General features: G+C 38.7%; 1 protein-coding gene across 7 annotated transcripts in view; it reads left to right on the forward strand.

Annotated features, from left to right (window-relative positions):
• The window catches only part of LOC139976445 (uncharacterized), a 50,305-nt gene that overhangs the window by 21,409 nt on the left and 13,988 nt on the right, over nt 1-14,908 (forward strand). For 4 of the 7 annotated variants that reach the window (XM_071985179.1, XM_071985178.1, XM_071985180.1 and 1 more), the window contains exons 3-19: nt 875-1,066; nt 2,007-2,090; nt 3,199-3,326; nt 4,319-4,484; nt 5,339-5,445; nt 5,647-5,868; nt 6,310-6,630; nt 7,432-7,597; nt 7,898-8,097; nt 8,614-8,796; nt 10,009-10,136; nt 10,649-10,812; nt 11,486-11,716; nt 12,217-12,393; nt 13,190-13,334; nt 13,924-14,093; nt 14,635-14,814. In XM_071985179.1, the coding sequence (XP_071841280.1) occupies nt 875-1,066; nt 2,007-2,090; nt 3,199-3,326; nt 4,319-4,484; nt 5,339-5,445; nt 5,647-5,868; nt 6,310-6,630; nt 7,432-7,597; nt 7,898-8,097; nt 8,614-8,796; nt 10,009-10,136; nt 10,649-10,812; nt 11,486-11,716; nt 12,217-12,393; nt 13,190-13,334; nt 13,924-14,093; nt 14,635-14,814 (2,964 nt within the window). Of the gene's footprint in view, nt 1-377; nt 560-835; nt 1,067-2,006; nt 2,091-3,198; nt 3,327-4,318; nt 4,485-5,338; nt 5,446-5,646; nt 5,869-6,309; nt 6,631-7,431; nt 7,598-7,897; nt 8,098-8,613; nt 8,797-10,008; nt 10,137-10,648; nt 10,813-11,485; nt 11,717-12,216; nt 12,394-13,189; nt 13,335-13,923; nt 14,094-14,634; nt 14,815-14,908 lie in introns of those variants that run through there. The other 3 variants (XM_071985182.1, XM_071985181.1, XM_071985177.1) reach the window with 3 other exon arrangements.

Consider the following 14,908-nt stretch of genomic DNA (forward strand, 5'->3'; position numbering starts at 1 on the left):
GACAATTTTTAAGGAAAGCTCTAGCCTCTATCACTTTGAGCTGTTGCTGTATTTTGTCAATATTTAATATTGGCACATACATGTACAAACAGATCATGCAAATTTTGCATAAAAAGCTTTGCAGCCTCTTTTTGACACTTTAATACAATAGATTTTATACAGCTGAGTAAGGTACTGTAATGTATCCACCTTGCAGTTAAATTTATTATCTTTAACAGCATAATGGAACAGGGACAGGAAGGAAACAGCTTAGAATTTATCTTTTGTGTGATTTAGAATCCAAACACATATATCTTTTGACAACAGTGCTGCAATGGTTTGTACTGTATGATATACAATGCATGCTTAGTATACCAGCTTCCTCTGTATCAAATGTCAGGAAGAAGATTTCTGCATGAAATACAAGTCTTGTTGTGTACTATTGGACTTATCAGTATTTAGTGCATTTAAACCTGTGAACGATGATCTATGGCCAAACGATTAACGAGGTGAAATTAATTTTAACGTTGCAAGAATTCTATTCGCTGGAGAACTGACCACAGACATGTATAGTCCTCAGGTAAGGTCAACCGTGTTGCAAGCAGAAATCAATCAATTTCGGGGCAAGAACTTGAAAGCGGGGATGTTCTAAAATTGCTGAAAATCCTGATTCCTTTACCCTTCTTTTAATACGTTTTTAATCCATTCTGCCTCTTAGTATATGCAGGTTGATGCTTTGAAGTACAGCATCTTCCATTAATACCTTGAGGCTTGTGGGCTCAGCATCCTGAGTTTGTAAACTTTTAAGTGAAATAATTATAATAATTATGAAAATTTGTTTGTTTGCATTTAATAGGTGAACAGTGTTTGTATAATTTGTCCTTCTCACGTGCAGCTGGAACATTCGTACAAGTCGGAGGGTGGCATTGATAGAGAACGGGAAGAACAGAACAGGAATCTCGTATCTCAGAATGTTGAACTGCGGAGGAAACTTGAGGAAGAACATGCCAGCTACAAAAGAAAACTACAGGCTTACCAGGATGGACAGCAAAGACAGGCACAACTGGTACAAAAACTTCAAGCAAAGGTAGGATTTTTACACCAGTAACTCTCACTAATTAATATAAAGAGTAGGATTAATGTGAAGAGTATGATATATTTAAAGCTCAGTTACTTTCACTAATTAATGTAAGAAGGAGAAAGGGGGTGGGGGTTATGTAATGTATGGAAAGCAGTAGCCAGAAAGGGTGAGGGCAGGGCAGGGTGAGGGTTTCTTAGTCGGTGTATGGCCAATTTTAGTGTGAACTTCTTTGAACATACCCAAGCTGTTTGGTGAAACAAGAATTACTGCATACTGTGGGTGTGTCCACTTGCCACTTCTGCCGAAGTGGGATTACTGTGGCTGGTCAGTATTCGTTTCAGGGAAGGACCCAGTGGTAATTTGGGCACATTGAAATGGAAACAAACCAGGGTAGCATACCATTTAATTTTCAGGCTAATATGCTAAGGAGGTTTTTGCCTATAGGCTAAAACAATTAAAATAATTATATCTGGTAGAGTATGTTTAATTTAATTTTTTCTAATATATTTAATTGGACAAGTTAGCTATTTAAGAGCACTGCAAAAATGCATATATTTATCTAGGTCAGATAATTTAGTGGCACAAATAGGATATAATATTTATACTTCGCCTTATTTATTGCCATTTTTAGTTTTTTATATTAAAAGTTTTATTTAAGATTTTCCTGAATTCATTTCATTTTAACTGAACCAGAACCAGTACCACAATAAAGAAATTTCATCATACTAATACACTAGAATTCAAAGTATATAACAAATATCACTTTCTTGTGAAAGAAAGTAGCAGTAAAGATTTGGGTGGACAGGGGTGGTGGGCAGGAGTCTCTACAATGAACAAACCCTGAGATGGAAAAAGAAAACAAATGCTGAAGGATGGTTCAGCAGCTTATCAAAATATGGCTCCAAAAAGTGAAATATTTACATGACAAATTTCTTTTTCTCTACAGGTCTTACAGTACAAGAGAAAGTGTGGAGACTTAGAGTCTCAACTGAGGGATAAATCTTTAGAAACAGATAGAAATTCCTTGACTGTGAGTTTTGAAACTTGTCCTTTTCAATGAAAAAATGATTTATTTAGAAAAAAAGACTTTTACTGCATATGTTGGTATGCTAGCTAATCGCTGAAAAGAATCCAGTATTTATTTTAAGACAGTGATGCTGTAGGTCATCTCGCACTGCAAGTAGAACTTATTCTGCAATTTTTAAACAGAGAAATATTTCTCAGACAATTTGTCAATTTCGACAACATGCACGTAAACTCTTTTAGAGGATTCCCAGATTTAGCGGGGTTTCTTCCATAATCATGTTCCACTTCTCACCAGATTCACCCATCGTACTTGAACACATTTTCCTTTCAAGACCTCTAAAATTTGTGCTCCCCCCCAAACCTGAGATGCAGTTTGCATGCATTCAAATGTTATGCTAGTTAGACAACTTAACTACAGTGAAACTTTGTAGGTGTAAGGTAATTTTGAATATTTGTATTGAAAGGCAACAGAGAGGTTGTCAGGATTTTAAAATGTTTGTTGTGAATGTGATGTTAATGTCAGAGATAAAAATGATTTAGTTACTTTGTCATTTTTACATTATGGTGAGAGATATCATGCTTGTGTGTACACCTCAGTATTTTGTTCGCAAGGAACTTGTGGCCACTTTGTGAAGAACAAACTTACTTTTCTTAGCCAGCGATCTCACAGTAGATTAAATGGACTTAGGAATGACACTTTTACAAGTACTGTGGAGGAACTCATTATACTTTCATGCACACACCTAGGATATATATTCGTTCAGTGTAACCTCTTTTCATTTTTCATCAATAGAACATTGTAAACACACTTCATGTTTTAACGTTTCATCTAAAGTTGTTTCCAGCTATAATGACTCTTCTCTGTAGTATAATTATCTGTTACTTTTGCAGAGAATAATTTTAGTGTTCAGACTACTTGTAGCAGTGTTGAAGTCACCCAAATTTTTCTCTTTTAAAACAAGTTGGTTTCTGTGTACAAACTCTGCTGGACATCTCCCCCCTTGTAAAGCCAGTTGCACATCTCCCATAGCATTTTGCTATGTGATACTGGTTAATTTTATCTCCGGAATTTGGAGTAAAAAGTGATCTTTTTTGTTTGTTTCCATTCCTAGCTTCAGTCACAGTCTGACAGTCTTCAAAGCCAGCTCGAAGACGTTGAGCGAAAACTCCAGGAGAGGGAAAAGGAACATTCGTCAGATCTGGAGAGCACCCTCATTAGATTAGAGGAAGAACAACAGAGGTAATTAGGCTTATTATAGTGGCTAATTAACAAGAATCACAAAACATATCAGTTTTTCCTTAAATAAGTTATCCATGATCGTGATCATGTTTGGTGACCTCTTACAGTAACAACTTGGTTTGAACTTTTAAATGTCTTCTCTGTGGTAAAGATCTTTTCGTACTCCAACACATAAATGTTCTTTTTGTGTTGCTTTACAACGAAAGTTGGTATCATCGCAACGACTGACTCGTTCGCAGGGAAACAGAGAAACCAAAGTTATCAAACTCACAAAAGTTGAACCTCTGATGTTTGTGAGAAACATACCTGAACAAACCAGTTAGCTATTAATGACACCCTTAATTTACAATTTTGCTCTGATCGTATGATGTATATTTATTGCTAATTCTCTGTGGTTTCTGCTCTTTCATCATTGATCAATGGTAGCATTGGGCTCTGGAAATTTCTTAGAATTTTGCAACATGATCATAAGCCAAATCAGAGATTTACTTCTTAAAAAGCAAGTGCTTGAAAGTTTGTGTTTTTTGGAATTAAAATGTAATGAGTACATTGATTAACAATGCACAAGACAATACTATGAGGGCAAATGTTTAAGAATTTTAAGACCTGTGTAGGTTTGGTAAATATAATACCAGCTTTGGGCACTTAAAACTTCCCTTTCGGTGGATCTTAGGTCTATCACTATTAATGTCTTATTTCAGTATCTCCAAAGTAATTGAGGGTGATACCAATGTATTATTGTTTGGTGGTTTGAGTTACAATGGAATCTGAATTTGATGTTACGGACAATTAGTCATCTTGGACGATTGGACAATCATTAAAATTGCAATAGAATATCAGGACATTGGAAATGTACACATTCCCTTTGAAACCTCAATAGTTCTAGTATCACATCATAGTGAGTTAACTCTTTCATTCTTACATGGTTCCCAAAATTCGCAATACCATCAAGGTTATATACATTCAAATTTTGCTCACTTTCGTCTCGATAGGAGTACTAGCCTTGCTCAGGTCAACTCTATGCTAAGGGAACAGCTGGATCAAGCGACTGAAGCTAACCAAACCCTAAACGAAAACTTACAAAAACTGACGGGGGAAATTTCCACCACCAAAGGTGAATTCGAAGAGAGAGAAAATGAGTGGCGGGAAGAAGAAAAGGTAAAAAAACACATTATTATTAATATTTAAGTTTGTTAAATTACTTGTTTATTTGTCCAAACTCCCAATGTTGCACTTTTCCAAATCTACATAGTTTATAAAGTTTCCGGTCTCTACTGTAACATTGGTTGTTCTTGTTTTTCTGGTTGTTCTAGAGTTATTACAGTAATGATTCTTTCTACCACAAAAAATTGACAAAATGTTTTACAATTTTATTGCAAAAACAGTGATCAATTACAAAACTATTTCGTAATAACAGTCCTCATTTTTAAGAAATGTAACGTTAAAACTTACACAAGAGTTGTAACCATATTTTGTATCAGTTGGCAAACCACTGGTGGGGCAATAGTTTCAACCTGGATGCAATTTTCTTGGGCACCTGAGGTTTTCAAAACCCTGGCCTGCAGATCCCTATAATACTAGAGAAATGTTTCTTTAAATTCAGCTGAAACAATGAAGTAGAAGAATGGCAGTTTTTCAGTCGTATATAGCATACATGGGATAGGATAATAGTGCCTACATGTAATAGGATATTACATTTTATAGGGTAATAGGGCATAAATGTGATAGGATAATAGGGCCTACATTTTATAGGATAATAGGGCCTACATTTTATATGATAATAGGGCCTACATGTAATAGGATAATAGGACCTACCTGTACATGTGATAGGATAATTCAACAGGGCAGATGGACAATATGTGTGCAGAATGTTCTGAACTTTGTTTTGTCATTGGAACCGCTATATTTGGTGCAGCCCACAGATGGGATACAAAATTTCACTGTGGCTGATATGATCGATTTCATACTTACCCCTGTTCTAAACAAACAACTTGATTCCTTTATCCTGACAGTCTTTCAACGACTATTTCAACAATGAACACAACCGTCTTCTGTCCCTCTGGAGGAGCGTGGTGGACTTCCGTCGGTCTTATGGTGAAATGAAGACTGCCACTGAAAGGTAAAAATATTACACACTAATTACTACTTTATTCCTAAATCTGATCCGTGTCTCAATCATTCTGAGAAGTTCTTCTTACTTCTGTTAATTTCAAAAAACTATGGTCTTTTTTGTTGATTGCTTTTTATGACTTATCAGACTTATTATGACTGTGTTTTTTCTTTGACTGTTTTTCGTCTTTTTTCCCTTGATTATCATCAGGGAATTGGCTCAGATCCGTGCAGACATGACAAAAACGGGTCGCGACGTCCATTCTGCTTGCGCTACCGTCGACACCAACCTGCGGGCCTCCGACCCGTCCTATCAGCTAGAGCAAGAGAAACTGGAGAGGATGCAACTGCAGACCCAGCTGAGGGAGAAAGTGAAAGACCTGATAGAGGCAGAGGGGAGATTTAATGCAGAGAGGGAACAACTACAGGCTAAGTAGGTTCACCACAGAGCTCTGAATCAGATGGGTAGTTTTGATGCTGTTAAGGGTCCAAGTGGATCCAATAATTCAAGAAATAAATTAGGAGTTAAGAAAGGAGCGCACAATTTTTCATTGACTTTAGTAATAAACATCCTGTGATGAATGTTAGCACCTAACAGGGTAAACAGAATGTTACCTCATTTGGGATGTATGATTGTAGTTGATATGAAAAGAGAAAAGCCAAGTGAAACTGATGTCGCAAGGACATTACGGGAACAAAACGAAAATGACTTTCAAAGCCACAATGAGTCGCAAAAGGACTTGTTAACTCTTTTCGTGGATGTATAATTTCTTTGTCACAAGTATTTCTGTCACACCTTGTAGGGTAAAGATGATTCTTGGGTTAGCTTCTTATTTCACACTCTTTCATCAAGATATATTTGATTCATTCCCAGAATTAACGATTTAACATCAGAAAACGAACAACTTGAGATCGAAGTGGCCGAGAAGGAGACCCATCTGAAGAATGCTGTGTCAAGCCAAACCTCCAGAGGGGATCTCAGTAGGTCTGAGGCTTCTCATGAAGACGCCGAGCCCGAGGCCATCCAAGGTATGCGGGAGCAATGTGAATCATTGCACGCTGCCCTCAGGGACATCGCTCAGGCAGTGATACAGGATGCGGAGGGCTCCATCACGGAGAGCAACATGCCCTTGGAAGACACGTTTACTACAGACGGTGGCTTTGCATCTCCTTTTGCCAAATCCACACCTTTGAGGTAAGTAGTGAATGAAAATGGAATTCTGATATTCTACCACGCGTATTTACGTTATTTTAGAAGGCCATTGCAAGAGAAAATTTTTGGAAAAGTTTATCCAATGAAATGGGGATTCCTGCAAGCTATTTCTGATTTATAAGCTGAAAAGGGTGGGATAACAGTTAGCAGTATGGACTCAAATATTTTAATTTTTTGGGTATAAAGTGAGGAGAAAAGTGAAATCCCTCTTGTTAGTTTTGTCATTTTCTGCAATAACAGTGAGCAAATGTGGTTGAAACTTTCACCCTCTGTGCTATATCTATGTTGAAGTTGGTAACTTGGGAAGAGTTCTTTAATCCCTACCCCTTGTGTTTTACTCAGTGTTTACCTTTACGCACCTTGAAATGAGATGAAATGCTAAAAGAAATGGGCGACATACCTAATAGGTGTCAAACTTGACATTTCTGAACTTCCTTAGAACTTGAAAAGTTAACTCTGGAACTGCTATGGCTTTCTACAACTGAAACCAGCTTTTAGCAGATGTTAGCCTATTAATCATTACTTTTAAATTCAACCTGAAAATCAACGTCTTTAGAGAAACAGTAGCATTGGCTTCCCAGTACTTCTCCAAGATTGTTCACCTCTTCAGTAATGTCACATTTACATGTAGCAGTACAGCATCCATCTTGTCTTTCTCTCTACTGTGATCTTTGTCACCTGTTATTTGTGCCATCATCATTGGTTGGTCGTTAATGTTCTGCTCTTCTTCAACCCTTCCTACTTAACCTGCCTTGTCCATCCTTGTCCCTCACTAAAACCCAGATCCAAATCACCTTCCTATTCCCGTTTCTCAACCCCTCATTCCCCTTCCCCTCGCAGGGCTGGCTCACCGATGAGATCTCCAAGCAGAATGAGGTCCCCCGCCTTCGCGGACTCCACTTTCTCTGCCGTCCAAGCGGCTCTGCAGAAGAGACAACTACAGGTCCAAGTGAGTAAAACCATTTTGATTAATTCTTGCTCGTGATTCTTACGGTGGAGGTCATCGTGTTAAAAAAATAGCATTGATGATGCCTGTAGAGGCAGGGATAGAATCAGGAACTCACTGGAGGTATCTGGAAGGTAAGAAATGTTTGAGGTTATCAGACCAACTGTTTCGTTGATTTGGTATTGTGATACCTGAGTCATACATTTCAAGTAAAGTATTTCAAGTAAAATATCTCAAAGATTGATTGAAAGCTCATGGTTATGACATGTTCTAAAACCATTTTTAATTTTTTTTTTAACCTAGGAACTTAAAGTAAAACTTGGCTCATCTAAAGATGAAATAAGTTCCTTGAAGAAGAAGCTGGAGGACAGCGAGGATGACAAGAGGCAGATTGAAAGAGAGATGCAGAGTCTGAAAGAGAATCTGAACGCAGCTCAGAGGCAGGCAGATGATGCCTGTAGAGACAGGGATAGAATCAGGAATTCTCTGGAGGCATCTGGAAGGTAAGAGATGATGTTGTTTTAAGATTATCTCTGTTTTCAAGCCTCAGAAGTTTTGGCATGCCCGAAATTGTTAATTGTCGTCATTTGGCCATTGGAAACTGAGAATGAAACACAGAAACCTGCTGTTGGTATAGAAAGTTACCTCATCTGGCAGGAAAATGTAATAGGGGTGCATGTTAGGTATTTCATAGGGTTACTATATATGGTATCTGAGGAAAGGATAAGTCGAGACGACCTCGGGTGGAATGGTGCGGGCGTGGTGGGTATTGGAAGTCTAAGTGGAGGAGTTTATCTCCCCTTTTGTGGGAAAAATTTAATTTTGAAGGGAACCTACATGAAAATATATCAAACTAAAGCGATGCTCTTCAAGATCAATACTTTTGAAGAACTGTTACGATCTACTTGTCTGTCCTCACATGGAAGTATCACCATTGAGAAAGATTTATTTTGAGACGTGGCACATTCCAAACATTGCTATGGTGAATATATTACTTACCGTTTTGGAACAATTTTCAGTGAGAAGTCTGCCCTGGAGAATGTGAGAAGATCACTGAACGAGCAGATCGAGGCACTGAACAACGAGAATGAACGTCTCCAAGCTGCGAATGCAGACCTGCAACGTGAGAGGGATAACTTGGAGGATGGACAGCTGGACCAGGAGAAAGATATGGAGAGACAGAAGAATGAGATAACAAGAAGGTAAGAGATCTCACCACAGTTTGGAAAATTATCCATTCAGGAAGATCACGTGACTTTGTCTCCAATTAGCCCACGTACTACCCCCTCCTCCTCACCCCTCCTAGACTCCCTCCCCCTCCTCACCCTCCTAGACTCCCTCCACCTCCTTGACCCTCCTAGACTCCCTCCCCCTCCTCACCCCTTCTAGACTTCCTCACCCCTCCTAGACTCCCTCTCCCCTCCTCACCCCTCCTAGGCTCCCTCCCCTCCTCACCCCTCCTAGACTCCCTCACCCCTTCTAGACTCCCTCCCCCTCCTCACCCCTCCTAGACTCCCTCTTCCCTCCTCACCCCTCCTAGACTCCCTCCCCCTCCTCACCTCTACTAGACTCCCTCCCCCTCCTCACCCCTCCTAGGCTCCCTCTCCCACCACTCCCAGTCTTCTAGACTCCCTCCCCCACCACTCCCAGTCTTCCTCCACAGGCAAACTTCTTGATCATTTTACTTGTCAAGTTTCTGTTCAGGATATACTAATGACACTGTATACATGTTATCTTGCAGGTTTGAGTCCTGGCCAGATCATAACACTGTGTCCTTGGGCAAGTCACTTTATCTCCATTGCCATTAAGTGTTGTAAAGTTGTGTGAGAGGGCCTTGGACTTGAACAAGACTGTAAACCCTTGAACTTGAAGCTCAGTAAATTTTAGGTGTGCATGATTGGGAAAATTTAGATTTCAATGTCAAGTTGACTATTAGTCCACTTGGTTACTTCGTCCCTTATGCAAATCGTTCTTGAAGTTCCACATACAACTGTAACCTGCTAAGTACTGTGAAATTACAAAGATTACGATATTGTTACCGTGGATTGTAAGCTCAGCCGTTAACGCAGGTGCCTTTCAATCATAAGGTCCCGAGTTCGAGTGACTCCAATATTAATGTATGTCGTCCATCCACAGTTACAGAGTTGTTGACAATTCATAATCATGGACGTTAAATATGAATCTAAGAGACCGACTTCGGTCAGCTTGCGGCTTTGATAAGCCAATGATGGCTTCTTTGCGAGTTCCTACTTGCAGGAGGAACTAAAATACATACATACATTAATACCTGGGTGTTCAACCTGGCCATTGTGTCCTGAGAAAGTAATTAGAAGTGTATTTTTATCTGATAAAAGAAACTCTTGCTTACCATTTGATTCAAGCATTGTTACTCTTCCGTTGTTTTTGAATTACAGTCACAAACTTCTTGAACAGATGGAAGGCAAGAATTCTACTCTGAAGGAGGAATTGGTTACCATTAAGGAAGCCCTAAATAAGGCTAACTTAGAGAGAGACGTCCTGGAACAGGAGAAAGCTGAGATAGGTGGGGCATAAATTGATTAATTGAATTCATTCTATTGTCTTTAAGTTTAAAGAATCTCTATCCATTGAATTGTTGATCAAGTTTTGATGGGTTTTTGATACCGACACCCAATGGCGATGGAGTTTGTTAGCATGGGTGGTCAAAGTTTCACTCAACAATATTGACAAAAACAAGGAGCACAAAATTGCAGCTTTCTGTTTTCTTGATGCTCGATGGTAATACTAGTATGAAAATGCACTTTGGGAAAATGTTTTTCAATTATGAAGTGAATTGAATTATTAGTTATTAGTATTAACATCCGTTTAGAAGAAAACGATCATTTGCAATCCTTGCATGAATTACGTAACCCCCCCAAGTTACTTAAACAGCAGCATGTACATGTTTTGCTTTTAATGTCTAATGCTACACCTATGTACGCAAGCAACACACACCGTTTTCCTACTCACGGCAGTTTCACAACAGTTTTCGAAACAAACATCAACACTGTTTCCATCTTCCCTTTCTCTTAAAAGATGAAACCCTGACCAGAACAGAGGCTCAAAAGGCTCAGCTGGAAGCAGAGCTTACTAAGATCTCGGCTGAGGAGTCATCCCTTAGAGATGCTATCCATAAGATGCAGGCCTTGAACGAAGGACTCGCACAGGATAAAATTGACCTGAACAAGGTCATTGCTCAGGTAAAGTCACCCAAAATTAATTTCAAAGGTTAGAATTGAAATTAATAGGAGACTCTAGGGACATTGAGTGTGTCTCTTGCAAAACAATGATGTAGGTATTTTATTCCTGTGGTTGTATCCATGTTGTAAAGTTTCAGCATTTATGTTGGAGTGTTTCGGTTAGAGGGGATTGACTAGGGGTAGGCAGAGGCAAAACAATGTTCTTGATTGATTTGGTGGAGAAACTTAAAAAATTTCTTTAGTTTTGCCACAATATTTTGTTGTGATATGAAAATTTGATAAATGTTCTCAAAAGTACTTTTCTTGAGATTCTCACCCTCCAAATCAGTCTCAGGTTTTGAGGAATGTTAAGATTGGAGAAGTAAACCTTCATTGTTGCCAAATGCTTTTGCGGTTGAACATTCAATTCTAATGATTAAGGACCATTGTTGGACTGTCTAGTATCTATTTAGGGCAACAATGGAGACCCTGTTAGGTAAGTTGAGTCATTCTTAGCACCACTTCCAAAATCACATTTTTTGGGAAAAATGATCTGATTTCAAGTCATGAAAATGAGCTGCTTTCTTTTCAATCGGCTCTTGATCAAGTCGATATATGAAGGCTGACTAGATTCTCAGAATTTCCCACCAGACATTCCAATTTTTGCAGTTTTTTTTTCTTCTGTGGTCTGCAGATGGAGGACGAGAAGACTGCTCTCCTGAGAGACAAGAATGAGGTGGAGTTGGAAAAGGGTAACCTGCAGGAGGAACTGATGCGGGTCGAATCCGAGAAGATGGACGTCGATGCCGAGAAGATGGGACTGAATCACAGTCTCTCCGACATGGAGGATAACCGAAACAGACTCGAGGATATGTTGAACTCGTTCAGCAAGGAGAAGTCAGATCTGCAAGAATCTGTGTCACAGGTGTGCAAAAAAAAGATGGTGTGGAGTGTCACGTTTTAAGAAAGACAGAAAAGACAGAATATCATACAATACTATTTCCATTCCATATCATACAATACAATACTATACCACACTATACAATACTGTGCAATATAATACATTATGATACAATGCTATACCAAATGATACAGTACAATACCCTATGATACAATACAATACCCTATGATACAATACAACACATTACAATACAATGCATTACTATACAATAATGTATACCAAATGATATACTATCAAACAGTACTGTTTCCATACCATACCATACAATATACTATACCATACTATACACTATTGTACAATATAACACATTACTATACAATGCCATACCAAATGATAAAATACCATACATTGTAATACATTACCATATGATATAAAACTATATAAAATACCATACCAACATGCAGAGTGGACAGTGGGTGAGATTGCTTTCACAATACAAGTTCCCTCAATGTTGTTAATTACAGCTCAACCGACAGAAGTCCTCACTGGCTGAAGAACTGTTACACACTAGGAAGGACATGGAGAAAGTGACCGACGTGGCCGGAAGGATAGCCAAAGAGAAAGAGGATCTGACGAAAGAAAAGGCCGAACTGGTGGTACAGCTGACCGCAGCAGAACGGGAGAACAGAGCCCAGTCAGAGGTATTTAGAGGCATCTCATCATTCTGTTTGAACAAGAGTAACTTAACTGGCAGGATGTTCTTATGATGATGTAGATGATAAAACACAGATGACCCACTTCTGCTCTGGGATAAGATTGGCTCTCCAGCAATGCTTCGCTCATAGAGCAGGACTATGATGAGGAGAGGGGGTCAGTGGGGGGTAGCACCACAGGTTGACTAAGTTACTCCTGGTGAATGATTGTCAGGTAATGCTTCCTGTAAGGAGCAATATTTCAGATTTCTTGTCACTTAAAAAGCAGTTCCATGATGGGGGTGGGGGGGGGTAGCTCCAAGGGGTTGAGTTTGAAGTTACTCCAAGGGAATGTTTGTCAGGTACTGCTCCCTGTAAGGAGCAATATTTCAGATTTATTGTCACTTAGAAGCAGTTCCATGATGGGGGGAAGTAGTTATAAGGGGTTGAGTTTGAAGTTACTCCAAGGGAATGTTTGTCAGGTACTGCTACCTGCAAGGAGCAATATTTCAGTCTTAAAATTGATACTTTAAGAGGGTTGTGGCCCATTTGTTCTCACATTATAGATGATTGTTTTGCCGTCATCATTTCTGAAGTCTGTAAATGTTAAATATTATTCTTTTTAATCCCTTCAAAAAGCAGTTGCAAAAAGCTTACAGCTTCTTAGTTGTAAATTTTTAATAAATAAACCTTTTTTTTTTAGGACACAATTATTTTCTTTCATGTACGATATGTAAAATCTCCTGTAAAGTTTATAAGTATAAAACCAAAATTGATATATATATATTTTTTCCCTGCTCGACAGATTATTGCTTCTCTCAATTCTGACAAAGAAAGTCTAGAATCTGGTGTTTACGAGCTTCAGCAGGCCGCAGCTAAACTGGAAAACAGGAAGGAACAACTGGAGGGAGAATTCCAAGAGATGCAACTGGCTAAAGAAGCATTGGGAGGTACATAACTTTAATAACTTCCATTTTTTTGGGCACATGTGTATAGCATGAACTGTAATACCGTGGACTGGAAATTGTGCACACTCATTGTAGACTTCCTTTTGAGAGAATGAAGAAAGGAGTTAAAACAGATTGCTGGTTTAGCTGTGGACATGTAACTCTCTGAGACCTTTGGCTGTGAGCTGGATTCCCCCTACCCTTCACTTCCCTCCCCCTTCCCCTTCCCTACTCCACCCCCTCCCACTTTGGAAGAAATGGCTTCCAAGAAATGGCAAATCATTGTTGAGGAATACTCATTAAACAGCAGAAACCAGGACTTGAAAAACAAAAATTTTACTGATAGTGTTTTTTCTTTAGTTTATCTTATGATTGCTACTCACTCTCTGCTTTAACCACACACATTTTGAGTTGTTAGGTATCTTATAATAACATGATAAAAGCAAAATTGAAAATCAAAAGAACAGTTTGCAGCTTTTTCCTAATAAGTCATTTTCCTTAGTGGCCATATCTCTACATACAGTATGAGTAGTTAAGGTTTAGTTTAAAAGGTAAAAACATTCGTCATTTTTGTGCGTTCTCTCACCTCTAGTGGAACTTAACCGCGTCCAGAAAGAATTAGAAGTTGAGCTTGCTCGCCACGCGCAGGATGTGGAGAACTTGAAACAGACGATGTCACAGATGGAGAGGGATTCTCAGCTTGCCCTGAAGAAGGAAGAACAGGTTCATGAGGAAGATGTAGAAAGACTTATAAGAGAAAAGGTAACAAAAATAACAATAAACAGAAACTTGATTGTTTTCTATGAATCTCAATCAAACTACAACCACAAAGCAATCACTTTAACAAAGACAAGGAATGGACTCGTCTATCATTTTATCACCCTTTGTTCATCAAATGACAAAAATTAATAGTAAGGTGACGATGATTCCATGCAATTCTGAATAATTCAATTTGCCCAGGTGCCATTTTGTTAAGAAAAGTGAAAAACAAATTGATGAAAATTAAAATTGAAAAAACTTCCATAAAGAGAATTGGCACTTTGTATGTCTCATCTGTCACTTGCTGATCTGTCACTTGCAGCTCTCTGTGCTGCTTCTGTTACTGTTCTGGTTCTGCTTATTTAGTTTTATTCTCATAGTTGTTCACTAATAGTTTGTTTATTGTATGGTTCTGTTTGTATTCACTACTGTTCTATTGTTTACTGTCGATGGGAAATCATTTTCCATTTTTGTTTTCTGAAATGGACAATAAAGTTTTCTATCTATTTATCTATACATCATTTTTGTTTTTTTATCCCGTCAGGAGAGTATGCAGATTGAGCTAGAGGCAGAGAAGGAGGTGCTGCTGCAGAAGGGAGGAGAAGACAAGGACGAGATGGTGGCGCAGTATGAGGAAGAGCTGGAGGGCCTGCGAGAGGAGATGGCAAACTTACAGAGGGACAGAGACGAGAGTTTGCTGATAGCAGAGAATGACAGACAACAGGTATGTCAAGGAATCAAAATGGTTAATTTCAATTGAAATTTAATTGAGTCTTCAATCGTTTTTATTCAATCTTAAAGTTCCATTTTGCATTCTT

This window comes from Apostichopus japonicus, chromosome 11 (genome assembly GCF_037975245.1).
Source record: "Apostichopus japonicus isolate 1M-3 chromosome 11, ASM3797524v1, whole genome shotgun sequence".
Lineage (NCBI taxonomy): Eukaryota > Metazoa > Echinodermata > Holothuroidea > Aspidochirotida > Stichopodidae > Apostichopus > Apostichopus japonicus.